General features: G+C 55.7%; 1 protein-coding gene across 3 annotated transcripts in view; it reads left to right on the forward strand.

The window, feature by feature from the left end:
- The first annotated feature begins 284 nt into the window (after positions 1 to 284).
- Positions 285 to 23,237, forward strand: part of MEF2D (myocyte enhancer factor 2D) — a 31,833-nt gene continuing 8,880 nt past the window's right edge. For all 3 annotated transcript variants that reach the window (XM_010564109.1, XM_010564110.1, XM_010564111.1), the window contains exons 1-5: positions 285 to 368; positions 5,976 to 6,179; positions 13,204 to 13,341; positions 17,189 to 17,399; positions 20,155 to 20,211. In XM_010564109.1, coding sequence (XP_010562411.1) covers positions 315 to 368; positions 5,976 to 6,179; positions 13,204 to 13,341; positions 17,189 to 17,399; positions 20,155 to 20,211 — 664 coding nt within the window. In that variant the 5' untranslated portion in view covers positions 285 to 314. The remainder of the gene's footprint in view (positions 369 to 5,975; positions 6,180 to 13,203; positions 13,342 to 17,188; positions 17,400 to 20,154; positions 20,212 to 23,237) is intronic.

Genomic DNA, 23,237 nt, shown 5'->3' on the forward strand with positions numbered 1-23,237 from the left:
GGGAGGATGCTGGGAGGGTGCCGGATCCTGGATGGGGTTTGGGGACAGACAGTCTCACTCCTGTCTCTCTCCTTGCACAGGTTTCTGAGCAGCTGCTGACGGCTCAGCCCCGCTGGATCCGGCCGCGCAGGAGGATACCATGAACTGAGCAAGGAGCGACGCAAAACTTTTTTTTTTTTTTTGGCTTTTTTTGTTTGTTGTTCATCTGAAAAAAAGCCCCCCACGCTCTTTAATGAAAGCATTTTAAAACGGGGTTACTTTTCCCCTCCCCTGAACTGAAGTCATCCCGGGTGCGGTGAGGATTTCCGGAGAAGATGGGGAGAAAAAAGATCCAGATCCAGCGGATCACGGACGAGCGCAATCGGCAGGTCGGTGCTTTCCCTTCGGCTCTTCGCTCCCTCCTCACCCGCTCTCCTCCCGTCGGGTATTTTAAGGGTTCTGCTTCAAAATGACCCTTTTCCATCCCATTTTGGGCCAACCAGTGCTTTTCTCTCCCAACCCATAAAATAAGCAGATGGGCGAAACTCGGCACCGGGGCCGGATTCAGGCGGATACCCAGAACCAGGCAAACGGCCCTGTTTTGCTGTGGCGGGGAGCTGCAGCCCCCACCCGGGCATTGCTCCTTGTCTTGGAGCTCCTTGCGCCGTTTCCATCTAAGCGCTTTTCCAGAAGAAAGTATCTTCTCCAGTTAGTTCCCTTTTTTTTTTTTGGTCTTGCAGAAAATATATTTCAGTTGACATTTTCCGTGAGGTTTTTCCAATAAAAAGCAGCCACAACAAGTATCCATTTTTATGAATGCAAACAACCCAAATTATTCTTTTTTTTTTTTTTTTTCAATTGAAAACTTATATGGGTCCACATTTTTTTTTCCTTGTGCTCCGTTGAGGCCAAGCCCTAGACATGCACGCATGTGTATGTGTGTAGAAATACATGCATGTATCTCAAAGGAAAGAAAAAGCCCAACAGATTTTTCCCTAATTTACGTGTTCCTTGAGTCGGACTGGCTGAGCAGCAGCGCTTTGCTGGACCAGGTTTGCTCTGTGATGACTCCATCAATGTTTTTCCCTGTAACCACAAGACTTTCAGGCGGGTCCCTTTGCTCCGTGGCTTCCCGCAGTCCTTGACTTTGGCTCGGCAGATCCTGAAGCCTCTGCCTTTAGTCCAGCCACCGCTGCAGATGCCCCAGTGTGGCCTGCCACACTTCTTTTCTACTGCTTTTATTCCAGAAAAAAAAAAGAAAAAAAAGAAAAAAAAAGTATGGGTACATGTTTCCTAATGCTTAAAAAGTGGCAAATAACAGAATCGGATGAACTGGTTTATTGCTCCACAGCAAAACAATAGAAAATTGCAGGTTTTCTTCATTACAGCTTTATTTGGTGGCTGGGGGATGGGATGGGCATAAAATGTTTTTTGATAATGTCCCAGTTGCTCATGGCACTGTTTATTTCCATAATTAGCAGTAAATGGGGCGTTAGGGGTTATTAAAGAAGCTGGAGTGTATTTTATGGGGCAGCACTGCTGAACGTTGCATAGGGGAGAGAGGGATTTGCAGCTATTGGAGCCCCATTAGAAGTTCAAATGAACGGAAAATATTTGGTAATGCTGGAGGTTGATGGCACAGCCTAGTCCTGTTGTATAAGCCTTCAGGAAAGGAAAGAGGCGTTTCTCTGCCAAAGGCAGAAGCTAAGGCGGTGGGAGGCAGTTTTGGGGGCCGTTGAGCTGCTCCTTGGTGCAGGGCTTGGCCGAGGGGGGTTGGAGATGCAGACCCTTGCCAAGGTCTCACCAACCGAGTGAAGCCTGTGTGGGATTTAGCAGTGGGCGTTGCTCAGCACGACTGGTCCCGTGGTTTTGGCACGTCTCGGATGTCAGGTGTTGTCCCCAAAGCCCAGTTCCCGGGGCTGGGGGATGTTGGTTTTCCCTTGATGGCAACTGTGTCCCCGGCCAGGCCGGTGCTTCCAAAACCCAGCGTGGGAGCATCGCTCCCCACGTGAGTGCGGCACGTATTGCTTTGCTTTTCCAAAAACCCAGCCCCGTTTAAGTCGGATGTCAGCGAAGCAGCAGCTGTTTAATTGGTCATCAGCGCAGGATTTGCAATCAATTATTTTCGCTGCTCCCTTTCTTTGGGGAACAAGGACACACCAAGAAGAGAGGACATTGCGTGACGAACGGCTGCTCCAGGCAGTGGGTTGCTGATCTGCTCCATCCACTGCAGTGGGAGCTGCATGGGGCTGAGGCATCTGTCACCTCTGTGAAGGGGGTGATAACCCTCTTGCTTTGCACCGGGTGTGCACAGTGCCTGGACCCGGTCTCTGGGCTCAGAAATGTCCCATCTTGCTTCATCTCATTCCCCTTCCCTTCCTCTCCTGCTGTTGTTGCAGGTCAGAGATGAGAAGTGTCCATGCACACGTGGCCGCTGTGGCTGCGGGCTGTCAGCTAAACTGGTTTAAACCCAGAGTCTGGGAGCATCCTCAGCCCATCCCTGTCTCCACAGCAGCCCCCCCACCGAGGTTTGGTGCGGGGAGCACAGCTCAGCTCTCCCATGCTGCACCCCCCGAGCTGAGCAGCCCAGCTCTGCTGAATTATGCACGGGGTTTCGTGCCGTGGTGCTGCTGCTGGCAATGTAGGTCTTGCAGCTCCAGCCACGGCAGGTGAGCGTGCACCGGCCTCGGCGTGCGCCGGAGCCCGGATGGCTCCCGTGGTACCTGCGTGTGGTGGGAGAGAGAGGGATGGGGAACGGGAATAGCGCGTGGATGCGCTGGAGAAGGAGGGATTCACCAAGGAAGCGGAGGCAGAGCTGCTCTCGACGCCTGCGTTGCCGCTCGCTCAGCAAGTGGTGCTCATCAGTAATGGTGGTTTGGGGCCACGGAGGCATTGTGAACCTCGGGAAGAGTGAAGGTTTGAACGGCGGCTCTCCAAAGCCTTTGCTGTGAGGTGAAGCTCTTCCCATGCATCTCACATCCAGCCTACAGCATCAGTGAATCTGACCCTGCTCATGCCCCGGGTCTTGCCTCCCACGGGTGTACGGACCACAAGCCTGCGCGGAGGAGACCAGAATTACAGCAGAAGCCAAAACCAGGGGAGGAGAGCAAGTAAGAGTCACTAATGTCATTAGAGGAATTACTGGAGAGGCTTTGCCATAACAGATCAGACCATGAGTCCTTCAGGGCCAGCCTGCTGACTCTGGCAACGGCCAATGCTCTGCATCAGGGGAAAGGCAAAAATCCCCTGCTACTGTGGGGTAGTAATTCCTTCCTGACCCCTTTGGTGATCGGCTTATGCCCTGAAGCATGAGATTTGATTACCCTCTTAGACTTATAAGGTTAATTCTTCTAGATGAGGCTCGTGCATGGCGGTAGAGGAAGGTTTGGCGTTTCTGTCCTGGGTCATGGGGAGATGCTTTTGTGCGGCGGGGCTGGCTAAATGGCAAATCTTTGCTTTTCTCTGCAAGAAGCAGAGGTGCCAAGACAGAGGGATGCTCCTCCGCCCTGTCCCTGTCTGCAGAGGGAATATCCCTTCATCCGTAGAGACATGATTTGGTGCTTTGGGTTCTGCTTGGCTCTGCTCAGGTTGTTGGTTGATTGTGCGTAGGTAACCTCATGCTCTCCTTTGTTGCTCAAGGGCAATACTCAAACAACACTTGTTTCTAGTCTTCATGGCCAAGAGCTGCCCCTTTGCTCGCACACCTTGGCCTTATCCCGTTGCCTCCGATCTTGGTGGCCAAGCGGGCTTGTGGCGCCCGGCAAGGTGTTTTTGGCAAGGTGTCCCTGGCACCCGTGGCTGCAGAAACAACCGGCCTCGGCTTTTCCCTCTGTCTTGGTGGAGATGCTGTGTGTTTTCCTCTTGAAGGCTCCTTGGGCTGCTTTGAGCGTGAGTCAGAGCGGCAGGGCCGTCTCGGCGGGGGGACAGCAAGGCACGCCATGCCGGGCTGCAGCCGCTGCCGGAGCTGTGACAGAGCAGCCAGTCTCTAGCGGGAACGTGAGACCAAAAATGCTGCTGGCACAGCCCCAGGTTGGTTTTAGTGCCTGTCCTGCCGCAGGCTGCAGGAGCAAAACAGCAGCTGGGTCCTACCTGAAGTCATGTGGTGCAGCAACAGCTGCGGTGTGGTGCTGCCGCCTCGGTCTCAGTCCTGGGAGCAACCAGGGCCGGTGCCCACCAGCAGTGATTTTGGGTGGCCGAGAAGTCGGGAATGCCACCAGGGAGGGGGAATTGCCAATGACACCGGCGCTGGCCCTCAAGTAATTCAATTTGCGTCACTGTGTGCCGGAGCTGGGGCGGACGCTGGCAATGTGAGTGCTGGTGCTCCCAGCCTGCCCGCAGTGTGAGCGGGCGCACGTGGTGGGGAGCAGCGGCGCGGGGTGCCAGCCCTGTGCTTCCCAGGGGATGAGGCGATTAAAGCCGAATCTCGTTACTGCTTAATCATCTCTGGGAGAGGGCGGGGAGGAGTGGGCACCTCCCCACGCCATGCATGCCCAGGGCTGCTCTGCACTCCCACTGCCCGGAGGGATGCGGCTCCATCTCGAGGGGTGCTCAGAGCTGGGTGCAGGAACCTGCTGGGTACCTGCTGGGTGCTGCTGGTGGCATCACGGTGGCAATGCTCGTCACCACCGGTGTGGATGGGGAAGCTCCAGGTTAAGCTCTTTGGACCACGACTGTAACGCCGCTAACTTGAGTTTAGCAAAGGCAACCGCCTCATTCACTCTCCTCCCTCAACACTGCAAACTAAAGCTGTTCAGCTGCAAAATCGATGCCGTGGCAGAGGCCCTAAGTGGGGTCGAGCCCTCCCGTGGCGAGGGAGCAGCTCTCGGCACCCAAGGGCATCTCGGCTCATCTCCAGCGCTTCCCCGGGCTGCTGCTTCGCCCCCGAGAGCAATGCTTAAAGCAAAGCAGCGACTTCTCTGCCTTTTATTTTCCTTTTCTTTTTTTATTTGCTAAGGGGGCATTGGCCAAGCATCGTCCCTTTCCCCAGCAGCATGCTGTTGGTTGCGGGGGGGGGCGGTGAGGGATCTTCAGCGGCTGTCAGCAATGCAGCTGGGATGGAGAGCCCCAAACCAGCTCCCTCCCCACCAGCTGGGTCCTGTTAAGAGCGTTGTGGAGAGAGCTGAGCGTGGGCTGGGAAATGCAGCCCAATGTCTGCCTGGTGTCTGGAGCAGGTTTTGGAGCCCGCGCCCAGCTCCATCCCCATCCCCCAGCCAGCTCACAAGGTTCAGTGCTGCAAAAGATGCCTCGTTAGCTGATAGCTCTAATGACAGCTCATTTCAAGGCAGGGCAGGTTTGGAGGACAGGGGATGCAGTCACCAGCATGGTGACCCTGGATGGGCAGGCGGTGCGAAAAAATGCCCCAACAGCAAGGTTATGAGGACGGCAAGAGGGAGGCAGCAGCTGGTGGGGCACCCCGTGCCAGGGGCTCGGGGAGCCTTTGGAGAAGCGCAGCCTCCCAAGAGAAGTGGGTGCTGGGAAGCAGGAGAGTGGGTCAGGGATGGGGTGGGGTGGGTGAGTGGTGTGGAGCAGCACCCCGACCTGCTTTGGGGCAGCCGAGACCCCCCGGCTCCCAGGGTCGGGTGCTCGCAGCGCTACTGCAGCGAGCGAGGACGAGATCTCCACTGCTTGAATATTTAACTTTAAAAAAAACCAACAACCCACAGCCCCCGGACAGATGGTAGCTCTGCTGGGGATTTTGCTGAAATTTATTTTCCCTTGATTTGGCAATATGTGATTTCCAACACTGATAATCATCTTTGTGCTTGTGAAGTGTCTGCCTTTGGAGGATCCCAAAATAGGCAGCGATAGGAACTGGTTTGAAGAGGAAGGTTAGAGAGGAGAGCATGGGGGGGTTGTCCAGTTGGGGAAACTGAGGACAGAAGATTCCCTCTGCCCTCCCCTTCCTTTTGGTCTTCTCCCAGTGGTCGTCCCAGTTTTCTCTGGGAGGTGTCAGGTCCATGGGCATGGCTTCTGACCACGGCTCTCCTTGCTTTTAGGTGACCTTCACCAAGCGCAAGTTTGGCTTGATGAAGAAAGCCTACGAGCTGAGCGTCCTCTGTGACTGCGAGATCGCCCTGATCATCTTCAACCACTCAAACAAGCTGTTCCAGTATGCCAGCACCGACATGGACAAGGTGCTGCTCAAGTACACCGAGTACAATGAGCCCCACGAGAGCCGGACCAACGCGGACATCATCGAGGTGAGGTTGCCCGTCCTCTCCCTGGCTTTGCCGGTGTGGTGGAGCCAGGGACGGGTCTGGCACCGCAGCTGGATGCAGGAGGTCGGTGCAGGGTGGGGATGGGGGCGAGCAGATCTCCAACACTCGGTGCTGGCCTGATTTTGCATCTTTTTGGTCCAGCCTACAAAGATACTCAGTTCTGGGTGGTAGAGTTTGAAGCTGTCTTGAGTTATGTGTTGATCTACTGCCGTAAAATGGAGGTGCAGGTTTGCTTCTTGGGACTTTCCCGTGGTCCAGCCAAACCATGGGATGTTTTGGAGGCATCTCCTGTGGCTGCTCTACTGGGGTGCCTCGGTGCAGCTTGGTGGCATTGCCCCGTCCATTGTTTCAGACATGCATGGTGGGGTTGTAGGAGGGCACCAGCGGCTGAATCACAGAGTAATTCAGGTTGGGAGGAACCTTTGGGTGCCTCTGGTCCAACCCCTGCTCAATGCACGGCCAGTCTCATGGGTAGGTGGGGTTGCTTAAGGCTTGTCCGACATTTTTGGCTCTCCAAGGGTGGTGAGCCCAGTCTGACCAACCCCAGCACTTCCAAGGGCACCATGTCCAAAGCTCGCTGATGCCAAGGCTGTGCTCCTCCTCCAGCCTGCCAGCATTGCAGGAGATGCTCGGCCACCATTTGCTGTTGGTGACCCCGTGCTGGCCCTCCCCAACGGCTTTTTCCTCATTCCTGGTGCTGTCAGAGCATCGGCAGGCTTGAGCACAGGGTGTTTGGCTTGCAGGAGGGTGCCAATGGCATCTTGGCCATCAGTCGGATCCTCTTCCTCGGCAGCACCCACGAAGATGGGAGCTGCTTAGCTGTTGCTTTTCAGCGTGTGGGCAGCTGCCTTTATGCCCGGGCAAAGGCAGGCAAATGAAAGGCTTGGCTAGGTAATTATTGACATTACAGGCGGGCATAAATTAACGCCCGTGGAGTGGCATGGCCCCGTGGAGGGCCCTGGGCGGATCGGAGGCAGCCGCTTGGCTTGGACCTCACACAGCACGAGGCTTTGCCACTTCAAAGCGCTGCTGGAGGAATTGGCTTCTCCTGCCACTCGGGCTGTGCCGCTTCTGCCTTTGAATCCCTTTGGTGCATCTTGGGCGGTGCGCTCGGGCTTTGATTTCATGGAGAAGGAAAAAAACCCAACCTACGTCCTAAATCGTCCTGCTTTCCCTCCCCGCCCCTTTCTGTGAAATGTGTCTTTTTGAGAGGTTTGGACTTGAGGTTTTCACCTCTCTGTCCACCCGGTTCCCACCGATGTGCTGCTGCAGCAGAAGTGGATTGAGCCATGGCCAAGCATCTGGCAGCACCTGCCTGCTCTCACTGGGGTTTGGAGACTGTTCTGCCAGCGCACGGTTGTGTACAGGCCTTAGAAATGGTTCAAAAATGTACTTTTTGGCCCCTTTGAGCCAGGTAGTGACCGTCCACCGTGAAAATGCTGGGGTTTGCAGGCATGGTTCCCCACCAAGCTAGTCAGCACAGCCTCTCCCAGCCTCTCTGGGATGCTCAGACTGTGGCGCTTGTACCGTCGAACAGATTTGTCTTGGCCTAAAAATACCGTAAACATTTTGGGCAGCGTTCTCTGTTCCCTTATGGTCCAAGATGCAAACACTCCCAAGCCGACAAGTTACACGCAGTCCTTGGCACCCAAAGAAATACTGTGTTTGCACCACATGAAAAGCTGGATCTGCATCCAAAGCCAAAGAGAGGAACATCGGGAGTGGAAGGATATTGGTGGATGGCAAGAAAAAGAGCCCAGACATGCCGGGCTCGGCACGTCTTGCCGGCAGAGCTGCCTCGGAGTGAAACCCACTGGGGCGCAGGCAGGTTTTGAGGCTGGTTGAGCATCCCTCCCCATCCTCGTCTCGTCTTGGAGCAGAGTTAGGGCTGCTCTAAGATTTTTACTGTTTTCTTTCCTAAATTACCCTCGCCCCAGGAGACCATTCCTGCTCCTGGTGCTGATTTCTCTCCCCCCTAGCCATCTCCCCTCTCCCAGGTCAGGTCCCACCGGCCTGGCTTTCTCCCCACCATGCACAGACCCAATTTACCTCATGTTTCTTGGTGGCTCCCAGTTGAACTTGACTGCTCCAAGAGTACCTTTGCATCCTCAAAACTTCCCCAGCATCAAGCATTTATAAAGCCGTGAAGGCACAGGCTGTGCATTTGCCACCAAATATGATTTTAAGTGGATTTTAAGGGGCTGCCGCATGCATCTGCCTTCCCTGTAATGCCTGTCGCCCCTTTCTACCAGAGGGATGCAACCGTGAATGGCTCTGGCAGCATCTCAGAAAGGATGAGGAGCAACCAGGACCTGGGTGAATCGAGGCAGAAGCCTCTTGATTTCATTTTCCTGGTGGAGAGGCAGTGAGCGGTGGCTTGGCCGAGCCAGGGTCTCCTCTGCTGGCCAGGGTGGGGGGCTCCTGGGGCCAAAGGCCACTGGTACCACCAACTCCGGGCGGTACAAGTTGGTCTGTTCAAATTATGTTTTAAAACAGCAGTAAACATGAGATCCCCCCCTTTTTTTTTTAGGTCCTGGGGAGGTGCAGTCTGTGGGGCATACCCCATCACATGCTGCACGGGGATGCCCTTGAGGGATTTATCCCCCCAGGATATTTAGCGAGAGGCAGAGCTGCTCTACGATGAGTGTACCCGGCCCCAGTGTGAGACGGTTTCAACACCCTGGCTGCCTTTTTGGGGACCATCCCCTGTGGGGCCACCTCTGTGTTTCAGCCGTGCCGGGGATCGGCAGCAGCCGTTGGGGAGTGGGATTCAACCACGCAACCGCTGCGGCTCTCTCCATGCCCGGCAAAGTCCTGGTCATTGCAAGCTTTTAAGTCTGAGAAAATCTCTCTTAATGCAGAGAGGGGGGTTTCCTTGATCAGGCGGGGGACAGCTGAGGCCCCCAGACAGGCACGCTGGGTGCCACGTGCGCGCCCGGCCTGGGATCACGCTGGCTTTGCTCCTCGCTGTCGCTTCTCGTTTCCTCGCAGCCCAGCTGACGTGCCAGTTTCTGATAAGGGACTTGGATGAGAGCAGAGCTAGCCAGGCACGGGGATGCTCCAGAGCCAGTTAAAGTCACACAGCAATTTCTTTCCTTTCTTTGGCTGAATGTCCTGCGGAGGGGGGGGTGGGCTGATTTTTTTCCCTAATTCTTCCTGGGGTTCTTGTTCCCCGGGGTGCATAAAATCAGGCGTTTTGCAGGATGCTGGGGAGGTGGCGAAGTGCACAGGCAGCTGCTGGTGCCACATCTTCATCTTCATCCTCACCCTCATCCTTGTCCTTACCCTTATCCCGACTTCCCCAAAGCCTGGGGTGGTTTTGTCTCCCTCCTCTAAGGGAAGTTGATCACATCCTGGTTGAGCATCATTTCCTCTCACATGTTCTGCGTTTCCTGCTGCTCTCTCACCCTCTTTGGGTTGGAAATCTGGTCCCGTATGAGCTAGGATCATAGGAATGGGAATATTGCCTGGAAGAGCAGGACCTGCAGCGGGTCCTGCCATGGGGGGACTCCCGATAGAGTGGGAGCAGCAGGGAGATGGGCTGATGATAAGTGGGGAGTGGTGGGGGTTTTTTTGCTATGTGAAATTCTCACCCTGGTTTTCTCCTTTGAAAGTTTTCTGCTGTGAAGGAATTGATTATAAGTCTATTTTATATGAAAAATAGTCGTGTGCCACTGGATGCAACCCAGTGACAAAACGGTTTCACACCTCTTTGTGTCTTCTGTTTTCCTCCTGGAAAAGGGAATGAGGAGGAAGGAGAAGGAAAGCTCTTTTCTAAAAGACCTTGCAGAGTTCCTGAAAACAGAAATCTTTGGGTTTGATTCTTGCTCCAGCCAGCAGGATTGTTTTCCTTTTACATCATCTTGCCAAAAAGCAGAAAATGCAGGACAGACTTTTTTTTTGGTCAAAAAAATGAAAAAAACACCAGCCGACACTCGTATGGCTGGAAATGGCATTTTGTTGTCCCAAACCTCTTTCTGAGCAGCAGATTGCTGCGAGCTGCACTGCTTTGGCTCATGTCCCACTGCGACTCGGGGCCTGCTCACCCACCGCTGCCAGTGCTTCCCATCCCACCGCGCTCCAGATCATCACCATCCTCTGCTGTGCCAGCTCTGGAGCCCATCCCTGTCCCCTTCTTCCCCTCCCTGCCTGCAGCTCCAGCAGCCCCGCGCTGCAGTGAGGGTTATAATCCAATCTCACACTGCAAGCAGCTGCCTGCAACGCCCGGGAAGGGCTTTCCTCCTCCTGCACAATCGGCTTGATGCTTCCTGGGGCTGCTGGTGGGTTTTCTGCAGTGGCACCTTGGCTGCCCCTCACAGCTTGGGATGCTGCGAACCGAACTCAGCAGGGAGGTGTGAGTCTCAAAGCCAATTAAGTTACAACTAATTTTGTGAAGTTAGTGGCCGGGGAGAGGGAAGAGACTAAGGCAACAGCCGCTGTCTTAAGTTGAAGCAATATTCGACACCAAATATATTAGACCTACAGAGGAGAAGGACCTTGGGAAATGCAGAGAGGGGCGATGCTGTGAGCTGCTTGGAGGAGGTTTGCTGGGTCTGCATGAACAGGGCTGCGTTCCCTCCGTTGCTCCGCTTTCCTCCACAGAGTTGGTTGAGGGAACAACCCCCGGGACAATTTCACGCGGGCTTAGAAATGGCAAAATGCCATGGCCGGTGGCATCTGCCCATTGCTCTTCCCTGCGCTTTCTTTGGGTGGTAAATATGAGGCAGAGCCGGGGGAACTGGAAGCTGCTTAAAACCTCCTGGGCCACTTCATTGCTGCAGATTTTAGAAAGGAGAAGGATGTTGTTGCTCGGCTGAAACCTCTTGAAAATTCAGTTGTGAGGTTCCCTTCTTCGAGGCTCCCAAGGGACGGAGATTGCTCATCTGACCCCCCAACTCCTGAACCCACCGGCAGCCTTTGGCAGAGGAGAATTGCTTCCAGGGATGCAAGAGATTACCTTCACATTTCCCGACCAGGGCAGAGGTGAGAGATCCAGTTAATATCCCTGCAAAGAGAACTGCTGCGAGGTGGGCACAGCCCCCTATTAGACACCGGAGAGTCTCCCCAGCCAGCACCCTTCGCACATGCCTGAAGGAAACCCGGCTTCATCCCTTCCACTGCTCATGGAACAACTTTTTCCATTTTGCCTCTGAAAGAGAAAGAGAAGGAGGAAAAAACTCGGGTTTTTTTTAAGGAAGGGCTCAACTTTCTGTCTTTTTGGCTGCATCGGTGAAACAAAAGGGTTTGGGAAAAAAATCCGCAAAAAGCAGTCCATCCGTCCGTCCCCCTCCCAAAAAAAGGCAAAGCCGTTCCTTCCCCACCAGCAGCACCCGTTTTGGCCCATTCTAAAAAAAAACCAAGGACATGTACAAAAATAGAAAAATAATAGGGAAAAATCCTCAGGAACCTGCACAAAAAGCCCTGGGAACCTCCCATTTGTGCCAATGACTGGGATTCCCACTACCCTTCTCCATAAAGAGACAATAAATAACACAAATTAGAGGTACCAGGAATTATTGTTAGGTAATTAGGTATTAATTATTAGGTAACAGGAATTATTGGTAACACCAATGCTGCCATGATCAAGAGTGAGCCAGACCCTCCGCTGGTGGAGCTGGATGTGGATGAGGATGTTTCCCTTCTGCACATTAAATCTAAGTAACGAGTGTTAAAATTACGACCGCAAAGGAGTGATTTTAATTGACAATAGTGTGAAAAACTTAAGCTGGATGGAAAACAGGCTGGGAGATGGGTTTGGTGCCTGTTGCTTGACCTTTGCCACCCGGCGTAAGCATCCACCAAGCAAGACCATCGGGAAGAGGCAGAGCTGTGTGGTGTGGAGTGCTGTACCGATGCCGAGCAGAACCTGCGTGCGGCATTTCCACCCGTTCTGGAGACACCGATGGTTTTTATCTGCTCCAGCAAAAATTCCCCTACAAGCTCCGTGTTTCCCAGAGCTTGCAGGTAGATGAAGCGCCACTCCAGGATACGTTTTGGCCTCAAAATAGAGATGTTTATTACTGTTTAGGAAGACAGAGGAGAATTGTCAAGGCTCCCCCCCCCCCCCCCCCCTGAATTTGGCACGAAAAGAGATCAAGACTTCCAGGAAATTCTGTAGCTTTGACTTCTAAAAAAAATAAATTGGCAAGTGATGGTTCCATAATAACGCCTAATTGCTTTTGGTATTTTGAAAATAGAATGATTAAATGTGCATGTGTAACGCAATCTGCAAATTGGCTACCAAGCACGAAAGAGGAACTTTTGGGGTTTTCACTACACCCTGCGCATAGCCTGACCGTGTGATTACTGGGCTCCTGTTAACGAAGGCGGAGATGTCGCATCGTTAACTCTCTGCAGCAGCGTCCGGGAACTTTGCTGCTGGTCTTGGTGTGGGGTTTGCTGCCCTGGTGTTGTCACCGTCACCCCCCTGTGTCACCCCCCAACAGGGCTTGCCATCTCTGGCACCTGCGGGCTGTCGCCATGCCACGCACCCTCTCAGGTGATGCTTTTGCTGGGGTACCTTTGCATTTGGTAAATGCCACCCACCTGGTTTTGCGAGGGGCAAAAGCCGCCTTTTGCTTATTATTTTGGTTTCTTATTTTCCTATTTGTAAGAAGGTTTTCCCTATTTTTAGCAGGAGAGCAGATATCATTAAGGTTTATTTCCCCTCCTTGTTGTAGTAATTGTAGGTGACAAATGTGTCTGAGCTGATACGGGGCCAAATTCAGCTCCGGCGTAAACAGATCCTTTGAAATCAAAGAAGTTTCTCTCCATCCATCCCCACGTTGTAATTCCTAAATTAGAGACACCCCGGCATCAAAACCTCAAGGCTGGATCCTGACTCTTTAATGCCATCGAGGTCAATGAAGGTGTTAATTTGTGCAAGGGCAAGTCCTCATCTTTATGGTCTGGGGGATGTTCTGGGGGGGACCTGCCCGTCTCAGGCAGCTGCCCATGTTGCCCATCCCCACTCCCAGATCTCAAACTGTCCCGGTTGTGTTTTCAGACATTAAGAAAGAAAGGTTTTAACGGCTGTGACAGCCCGGAGCCCGACGGCGATGACTCGATAGACCAGAGCCCCTTGATGGAGGATAAATACCGTAAAGGCAGCGAGGATCTGGATATCCTGTTCAAGCGATACGGTGTAAGTACCTGCCCCTTGGCTGGAAAACCTTCATTATATGTTCTTTTTTGTTTTGTTTTTCTTCTGTTCGATTTCCCTCCAACCTCGTCCCCTGATCCCTCCCCGACACCCCCTCCGTGTCCGTCATCCGTCCCCCCCCCCAAACGTAACAGGCGCTGAACAAGAAGCACAGGGAGTGCGAGAGCCCGGAAGGGGATGAAGTGTTTGCGTTGACCCCACAGACGGAAGAGAAATATAAAAAGATTGATGAGGAGTTTGATAAAATGATGCAGAGTTACCGGCTCGCAGTGAGTAGCTGGTGGTCTGCAGCCCGCCCCTTGCCCCCTCTCCGGATGCCTCCAGGTGACGGGGGTGAGGTGTGGATTTTGCATGGCTTTGCTTTGGAGCCGTGCTGTGCCTTGGGAGCCGATGCACGCAGCCCCCCCCAGCCCCGAATGCAACCCCGGGGCTGATGGGTGAGGTGCACGAGGGGCCTTGAGCGTCCCTCCTGTTTCTCACCCAGAGAAGCAGGAACAACCCTTGGGAAAACTGTTCCCGTTAGCTCCGGCATTCCCGAGTCTCCTTGGCTCCGTCGGGGCAGTGCAGGAGAATATTGCTGTTCTCCCCTCCTTTGCTGCAAATACTGGATGAGGGCCTCCTTTTTCACCTTTTTTTTCCCCAAAAAAGGATTTTTGCCTGGGTTAAGACCCCAGCGTTCATGCGAGCTGGCGACGGGTGCTGCGCCCCTCACATCCCTGCAAGACACAGTTCGGTTTGGGCTATTCGGCATTAATTCCCCTCAAATCCACCGAGCCCTCGGGGCATCTGGTGGCCGTGGCAGAAATCCAGGGAGGTTTTAGCCTGTGATCCCGGAGCCGTCACCGGGGTGGCATCAGGACAGTGCTGAAAGGGATTTGTGTCAGGAGATGGGAGGAGGAGGGGAACACGTTTCAAATTAGTCGTTAGTTCAAGGGAGCAGAGACTATTGATGCAGGCAAAGGCTTCTTCAGAGGGATTAGCCCCAAGTCGCTGCAGCCATAATTAATGCTGCCAGGAGCAGAAAGGAGGCTCATTTTCAAGGGCTGGATGCAACACTGCAAAAATTATACCACCCCCCCACCCCACAAAAAATAATCTGCCCTTCTGTGCTTGGCAAGCCCCCACAAGTTAAAATTCTGGCTTTTCTTGAGAATTAGGTCTTGTGAAATCCACGGCTCTTTATTTTGCTGACTCAGCAGGTGAGCGCTACATTGCTCCAGGAACCTCCCAAAGACCCCAAAATCTGCATCTCCATCCCCTGCATCTCAGCGGGGGGTGGCTGCCCCGAGCTCTGGGAGATCTGAGGAGGTGAAGCAAAACGGGGTGCAGGCAGTGATGGTTGCTCGCAGCTCTGCTGTGACAGCAAGCCCAGCCCTCCGGAGTGGGTTTAGTGCAGGATTAGTTCCTGCAAAACTTGGCCCTGCCTCATCCTCCCAGAGGTTTCTCCCTGGTTTCACTAACAGGGGACAGGTTTCCACCCCATCAGGGCTTGTGTGGGGTGGGGGTACAGCCCTGGCTGGGTGTATACCCCCCCCTGTCCCAGTACCTCACACAAGTCCTGCCACTGGTGCAAAATAGGTCAAAAAGCCAGCAGAGCTTGCTCCTTGGTGCAGAACAACCTCGGAAAGCAGGGACTGCTTAGTATCTGTATTTTTCTGCTGCAAAGGGAGGGCTCCAAGCAGGCTCCCATCGCCGGAGGCAGCATCCAGACATGCCATAAAGGAGCAGTCTGTGCCCTGAAATCATTTTGGCTGGTGGCATTCAGGTGCTGGGCGCTTCGTAGTCAGGGCGTAGCATCTGGCTCCCCCACTAAACCTCCCTCTGCAGCAAGGGACTGAGTGATGCAGGTGGAGCGTGTGCAGTTGAAGAAGATGCTTTTCCTTTTTAACCAGCTGGGTTGGTTTTGCGTGTGACAAGAACTAACCAGACTCGGTGGCCGGGGAAGCTTAACAAAAGCCTTGTTCGCTAAAGAGAGGCCTTGGCGTGGCTTCTGCATTTGATGTTTGTAATCGCTTTTAATGAAAACAGAAATCGTTGAGGTTTGGCTGATGTGTGCATCTTCTCCCTCAGATTTTGGACTGATGTGCAAGCTGCCTTTTTTAGTTGTGTCCTCCCTGGGGTGGGGGGGACCTGGGACCACTTAACTGGTGGCCTGGGTGTGCATCTCGCTGCATGCTGGGGCAGCGTCAGCCTGATGCTTGTTTGAAGGTGCAATGGGATAGATAACGGCTTAAAAGCAAAACTCTGCTCTCCAGTTGGTGTATCAACCACCCGGCTTTATCATGGCGTTGCTTAAGACGCAATGCACAGGGGTCAGCTTTTCCTTTCCCTTCCCGGGAACACGCGCGCGCGCAGATGCGTTTGCAGTGATTTATTACACGATGCTGCTTTGGTGTTCATGCAGCGCCCAAGAAACCTTCCTCCTCCTCATTTTGCAGCCATGCAGAATAAGCTCCTGGGGCCGAGCAGAGGGAGGGCTCTGCGTTACAGCTCTCCCCGGCAGTCTGTAAAGGTCTGGGAAACGCCGAGCCCAGTCCCTTTGAACGGCGGGCTGGCAGCCCTCAGAGCAATGCCACAGCGCAGGCTCAGAGCTGCCATCCTCTGAGCTTGGCTGCAGCCGCGGGATCTCTGAAGGACGGGATGCCCTTGAGAGGCTGGTGGGGAGGGTTTCCAGCAGTGAGGCGTGGGTGAGCACCACTCCCTCCTCCCGTCCTCCCCTCTACCCTGAAACAAAATCACCCATCTAGGAGCAGATTTCTGGAGGGGAGGGGGCCACAGGGCAGCAGCCCCCACCCAGCTGCAATGGGGGGGATCGCTCGGCTCCCCTTGCCCTCGCCGGTGCAGCCTGTGGGGTCCCAGCTCCGGCCCTGCCACGGTCTCATCCAGCGCTGGGCTGCTCTGCCTCTCCAGCCCTGAACAAATTAAAGTGGGACTTTAGCAAAGCCCCTGCTAAAGCCTCTAAGCAGGTGCCTGCTCCTGTTAAAGAAGAGCAAATCAGTGACATAAGACAGACGGCTAGGATAATCACGGCGAGTCTGGCTCCAGCAGGGACGCTGGTAGGTGAAGCTGGTCCTCGACCTGGGGCCAAGGATAGGGCTTTAGCGATGCTCCTGCTTCCCTGGGGTCAGCTCCTCCTCCTTCCCAGCAGCTCCCGGAGTTACCAGGATGGATCCCAGTGTCACCTGGGGACTGTGTGGACCAAAACGAACCTTTCCCAGATGCTCGGCTGCCGGCAGCAGTGTCAGCCCAAACCTGTGATCCGCTGCTGGCTCTTTGGGAGGGCTCTTCCCATCCCGCTGGATGAGGAACAGCCTCGTAAAACCTCTGCGGGCTGCTTGGCCTCTGCAGCAGGATGAAGGGCAGTGCTGAGCTCAGCCGCTCTCGCTGCTGGCGGGGGTGGACCACCATGCTGCTGCCTGCCTTCACGCTTTGGGGTGTTTCCAGCCACCTCTCTGCAGGCTGCCATGAAAGCACTGGGGGTAAAGAAATACAGCCTGAAAATGAGACCAAAGCAACTGGTTGCAAAGCTTTGATGTGTGCGAGTGGACAGCCGATGGCTCTTGCCGGTATTCACTGGGGGGGTCTGGGCTCTGGTGCATCCCTCCGAGATGCCGGCGTGGGCAGGGTGCAAGCGCAGCAGTACAGGTCAGCAGTGAAATGGGGGCTTGGGGGGACCTGGACTGTCCCCCCTTTTTCAGCAGTGGGGTGTTGCTGCTGCTGTGATGCAGGATGAGGCCCATTCTTGCTCAGAGCCTACAAAGCGAGGAACTTCACCCCTGCTCCTCACCCGGCAGTGCCTGCTCCCCTTTACCCCCTGCTCTCTGTTCAGTCCACAGTGCCCGCTCCGAACTTCGCCATGCCCGTGACGGTGCCGGTGACCAACCAAAACACGCTGCAGTTCAGCAACCCGGGCAGTTCGCTAGTGACCCAGTCCCTGGTGACCTCCTCGCTGACGGACCCCCGGCTCCTCTCGCCGCAGCAACCGGCGCTGCAGAGAAACACCGTGTCCCCGGGGCTGCCACAGAGGCCAGCCAGCGCAGGTGAGCGATGCCATGTCCCTTCGCATCCCCACCTCCTCATTGTCCCTGCAAGAGGCTCGCTGGGCATGCAGCACCGAGCACGGGACATCCCAGGAAGCAGGGGACACCCCCGCTGCCCCCCTCCCCTGCCTGGGGGCAGGTCGTGTCCCTGCATCCGTGGGTGGCAGGAGCAGCCTGGAACAGTTGTTGCCCATGGATGCTTGCTCCTGCCCTCCTGCCAGAGGTTGATGCCCCCAGTTCGTGCCTTGGCCCCCCACTGGGGGTGACCCCCCCGCCCCGCCTTACCAAGGTCTTTTTGAGAGCTGGATCCCTGCAGGGATCTGTTTCGAGGTTGGGCAGCGCAAGGAGATGAGTCACCCGGCGCCGTTCCCAGGCTTGGGGGTGGCTGCCGGCATCCCGCTCACCGGTGGCACTCCGGTGACATGGGACTGCTGCCTAAAAAGGGCTTTTCTGAGTCGGGCTGTGCTGGTTGCAGTTGGTCGCTGAGCGATTACTCATGTGAATCTGCTGACAGATTGGAGGGAGCAGTCGTTTCCAGCAGGGACCAGTGGTGGGTGGTGGAGGGCAGGTTGGGGGAAAGCTGCTCGACACCCGTGTCCCCTGCAGTGGTGGGGGGACGACGACGACGACGTGTGACCACAGCCCGGCTCTCCCGCAGTGCGATCATAAATAATAATAGCGTGCAGAAAGCCCCTGCCTGCTATTTTGGTTGTCGCAGATGGTCTGTAAAAGTCGCACGGGCTGCAAATGGCAGAGCCGGTGACTGTGACCATCCGGACATCTGGGCGGTGGGCACTCGGCTGCGGCCCCCGGGGCTGTGAGAGCTCAGGGAGGGCTTTACAAAGGGGCTGGAGGGGTAGAAGAACGGCTGGGAGGTGCCTCCACAAGCAGATTGGGTGGCTTGGTCAAAGCGAGCAGAAAGAGGTGCCTGGGTTGGGATGCAATAGGAACCGTGGTTCAAAGCTGGCTTGTTTGCTTACTGCTCTCTCCGTGCAGTCTCAGGGGTGGCTTGAAGTGCTCAGATACCAGGATGAGGCCCCCAGATCCAAGGAAGAGGGGTCTTTCTTCTCTAGGACTGGTCCCAAAGAGCAACATCTAACTCCAGGCTGGGTGGCAGAGCCCTCCTCGGGCACAGACAGCCGGAGCGTCGGCTGCAGGGATCTCCCTTGCCCTCTCACAGGCCCCTCTGCCGAAAAAAAAAAGAGGCTTTGTTGTAATGCAGAATCTGCTGGAGGCTCGCCGTTTCCATCTTGCTCGCTTGCTGTTCGTTTGAAGGGGGATAATTTCGCGGTTGCGAGCGCAGAGGTGTTCCAAGTCCGGCCATCTGCGTCTCATTCACTCGCTGCCTGGGACACGGAAGAAATCCTGTTTATAGGAGCCAGGCCCTTGCATGTTAGAAGAGGGGGGTTTTTTTCCTTAAATCTTTTTTTTAGCAATGCACTTGAGCTGAGAGCAGAGCGCTGTGGTGTTGTTTCCAAAGCAAATGCGCAGCAGAGCGCTGGGTTGGGATCTCGGCGCCAGCCAATGCCGTCTGCTCAGGGACGGCGTGGGAGAAGGGTGGCCGAAGGGGTTTATGGGGCTGGGAGTGAGGTCGGCATCACTCGCCTGAGGGGGTGAGCACACTTTGGCAGCATGATGCTGGAATCTGGGGTGCAAGTGGAGTCCCGCAGTAGGGCACAACCCCCAAATTCTGATGGAGTCCCTCCTCCAGGACATCAGAGGCATGGGGACGTCTGGCTTTGCATCCCCATCTCTTGAAGGGAGGATGCTACGGTGCCGCGGCTGCCATGTTTTGGGGGTCACCTTGCCCTTTTTCAAGCCGTAAAATATTTTTGGGACCACCACCATCCCTGGTCATGCTCCCACATGGGGAGCAAACGTGCTTCCCTGCACGGCAGCAGCTCAGCCCTCCAGCACTCCTCCTGCTTTCAGGGGCTCGCTGCAAGCCCAGACCTGAGACCCAGGGGCTGGAAAAAAGGTTTTTCTGTCTCAGGTTTCCCCATCTGGGGTCAGAAGGGTTGGGCAGTGGTTAGAGGTGGGGTTTGGGATCGGAGGCTCCTCGTTCCCCTGCTCAGGGCTCCGGGATGACTGCGGTTGCAGCTCCGGAGCCTCCGTGCCGGCTGTTGGCCGAAATCACCGCCCGTGGTGTGGCCAGGCAGCCCTAGACTGTGAATAGGTGGCTTTCAGAAATAACTCAATAACAAGGCAGAAAAAATAAAATCTTCTTGCAGGCGAGGCAAAACATTCAGTTTATTGGGAATAAAAAGGCCTCTGGTATGGTTTTTCCCGGCACGGCGGGGAGCGGCAGTGCTTTCCAGGCGTTGGGACCGTGGGAGGCCGAATTGTAGCAGCGTCCTGGCAGCACGCAGGGATGGTTTCCATTCGGTGTGAACATTACAGGGGAGATAGTGTTTCAATTCTTGCTGCTGGGGCTCTCTTCCCCCGCAGCACCGGCCCCGTGTCCCCCAAAGCGAGGCTTGGAATAAAATAGCCTCAGTGTTTTCCAAGCCACCTCCTTTGGAGCGGGCTCCTGTGCCGCCTGGCTCCTTCCCAAAGGAAACGGATCTGCCTGGATAATGTTTCCCAACCTGATCACCAGGAATGCTGCTCATTTTGCCCAGGACTTTCTCCCTGGGAAGGCAACACCGCTCATTTTCCTCTGCCTTCCTCCCTTGTGCTCCCCCCCCAAAAAAAGGAGGGATGCTCACCCTGTTTCCAAGCAGACGGTGACCCCGTGTTTCCAATTGCTTTGCAGGGGCGATGCTTGGGGGAGATCTGAACAACACGAACGGAGCCTGCCCGAGCCCCGTGGGTAAGTAAGGAGCTGTCGCCTTTCGGCAAGTGGTGTGGGCGTTGGGACCTGTGCCCTTGGCTCTGTTAGCCCCTCCTTGCCTTGGTTTCCCCTCACGTAACGTAGGATTTTGCTTTGCCATTCACTGCCATGGGTTGATGGAGAAGCCCTAGGGAAGACTTTGCTGTTGTTTGGCATGAGGAGCTCCATGCCAGCACCTTTGCTGGGGGCTGCTGGTTTCAATGGAGACCCCAGAAACCAAGGCGGGGGGCGGGGTGGTGCGTCCTGGGGGCCAGCATCTCCCCTGGGTCTTTGGGAGAGCTGCAAACCAAGGGGCTGATTGAGATGATATCCACTGAGGACTGTGATTTGGGCAGCTCTGGGTTTAGCTCCCCACTGCAACCAGTTCCTCCCCTGACCTCAGGTGAGTCAACTCCTGTGTGCTTGGGGGCTATAAAGGAACTTTACTGCAAGGGAAAAAGCTCATTAAGGTCCCTTTCCACTGCGAGAGCCTCAGTGCTAACAAGGCTCAGACCTTGTGGCTTAGCTTCCCCAGCTATAAAATGCGCTAATAATACCTCCTTCCCCATGGTTTGCCTCCGCTGTCTGCAGGGTGAGGTCTTTGGAGCTGGCGCTTGCGTAGGTACAACCCAAAAGCCAATGACAGCCCCTGGGTCCTGCTGGGAAGCAGCTGCCGCTACCGGCACCGCTGCTGCGGGCTGGGGCAGGGTGGGCTGCGGTCCAGGGCTTAGCAGGGTGGATGCCGTCCATCCCCGGGTGAGGCGGAGCGAGGAAGGCAGCCTTGCACCAGGAGCCTGGCTTGTCACCCCCTCGGAGGCTTTTTTGCGGTGGGGCTCCAGCCGACAGCACAGAGGAGGAGTGTGAAATTCAGCGTGGCCCCAATTAAGACCAAATTGGAACGTGGGTTCCACCGATTGCATGGACAGGGCTGGTCCAGACGCGGTTCTGCAGCACCGCGGCTCACCCCGTCCCTGTCCCCCCGCGCCGCGTCCGCTCCAGGGAATAACAGTTTTCCCTGTGCCGGGCAGCAGCCATGCCAGCGCCGGGGGAATTTCTCCCTGGCTGCACCTCCAGAGCAAACCCTGCCAGGGCAGCTCGTGGGGCTGGCATCTCGCCGGGGCCTTTGCAGCACCCGACGCGGAGCTTTGCTGCTGCTTCGAAGGCAGAGGGGAAGGGGCCATTGTGCCATGGCCCCCAGCCACCTTTGCGGCCCCTTCCCGCACCCCCCCCGAGACCGCCCCCACGTCAGCTGTTGGGAGCAGCCGTGGCGGCTCGGAGCTTGGCAGGGCCCGTGAATGTCAGCATTGACGTCACCGGAGCATTCCCTGCGTTCCTGCCGCCGCTCCAGGAAACGGGTGCGAGGAGCAGGGGCAGCCCGGCCATGGCCAGCCCTGGACCCCCACCGTCCCTGGGGCTCCCCATGCCGGCTGTGGGAGGGGAGCATGGCTGTGGCTCTGGCACTGTGCTTGCGGTTTTTGGGTACCTGGGACATCTCTTCCTCCTCCTCCTCCTCCTCCTCCTCCTCCTCCTCCTCCCTTGCAGTCTCTGCAGCACCGAGCAATCACCTGCTGCCTCTGAGTCATCAGCCGCCGGGTGCTTCTGGCCGGATCCTGCAGCAATGCGGGCTGCATCCCCGTGTCCTGCCTGCACGCCATGGCGTGCACCGTCCTCGGTGCTTCTGGGGTGGGAAGCGCCTTGCCCACCCTGCCTGCCCTGTTGTGGGGGGGATGCTCTGCCCTGGCTAGCCCTGGCTTTGCTGCCAGGCTCAAATTTACACCAGGGGGTGCAAAGGCAGCCCGGAGTCCTCTGCTTTTGAACCCCTTTTTTGGGGTCAGGGTTATCCAGAAACCCTAGAGGGAGTGCAGCCCTTCTCTCTCCAGCTCATGGGAGTGGCTGGATCCAGGCTGGGAGGGTCTCCTCCGATGGCAGCACCCAAGGTCCCCTGCCAGGGAAGCCCCTTTGGGGGTGAGTGGCAGTGCTGGGACCCAAACCTGGTCCCCGCCAGTGCTGAGGCCACCCCGATCCACACCTCAACTAACGCGCACGATAATGTGGCATACCTCAAAGTGGCAGTTGCCACAAGAGCCGCCTGTGCATCCACGTTGGTGCCACCTCGGGAAGGAGAACGTCCAGGGGTTTAACATTTCTTTTGGCCTTGCTTCCGTTGGTTTTTGCACGGCCACTGACACTGCAGGTAGCAAAGGTAGCTCAGGGAATTTTATGCACCTCGCAGGTGAAATGCATGTAGTTCACAGTGCGTGGAGGTACCCGGAACCTGATGGCACCAGGTGCATGCCTTATGCGTGGCTGCTCATGGCGATTCGGGACTGGGAGGACGCCTCGCTGGCAACAGGAAAGCCTGTCCCCTCCCTGGGGCAGGGACGTGGATACAGGATTTGCAGTACAGGGCTGCCAGTCTGCAGCAGCCCGCGCATCCCTGATGGGCAGCTCCCAGGCAGCTGGTGGGGCAGGATCTCTCATCCCCGGCGGCATCGGTGGGATCAGACCTGTGGCTCCCGGGGTGCGTGGCCATCCCCCATGACCTGGTTTACCCCATCACCGATGTGTCCGGCCCCGGGACAGCTCTGGGAGAGGCAGCGGCTGGTGCTCGGCCCCTGATGAGCACGCGCCACGGCTGCAGCGTCACTGCCACCAGCCGCCTGCTGAAATGCAGATGTAGCGCAATGGTAGATGTGATTAATAATGCAATCAGCGACCTATTTTTCCCGGTCTAACGTGCAATGAATATGAGGGCTGAATCCTGGTGATTGCTAAACGCCTTTCTATCTTTGGGGCCTATTCATAAAAAAAAAAACCCACCCTCATCAGAACAGTAATCTGATCCAATTTATTCCTTTCCTGATGTTCATCAAATCTTTTCCTTTTTAAATTTTTTTCTTCCTTTCCTTTCTTCTTTTTCCCCCCCCCTCTTTGCACATAAAATCCTTAAGTGGGGCAGCAGGAGGAGGAGGAGGAGGGAACCTCAGATCTTCAAAGGGGCAGTGGGATCAGTGAACTGAGTCCTC

The sequence above is a fragment of the Haliaeetus leucocephalus genome, unplaced genomic scaffold (genome assembly GCF_000737465.1).
Source record: "Haliaeetus leucocephalus isolate CR32 unplaced genomic scaffold, Haliaeetus_leucocephalus-4.0 Scaffold175, whole genome shotgun sequence".
Taxonomy (NCBI): Eukaryota; Metazoa; Chordata; class Aves; order Accipitriformes; family Accipitridae; genus Haliaeetus; species Haliaeetus leucocephalus.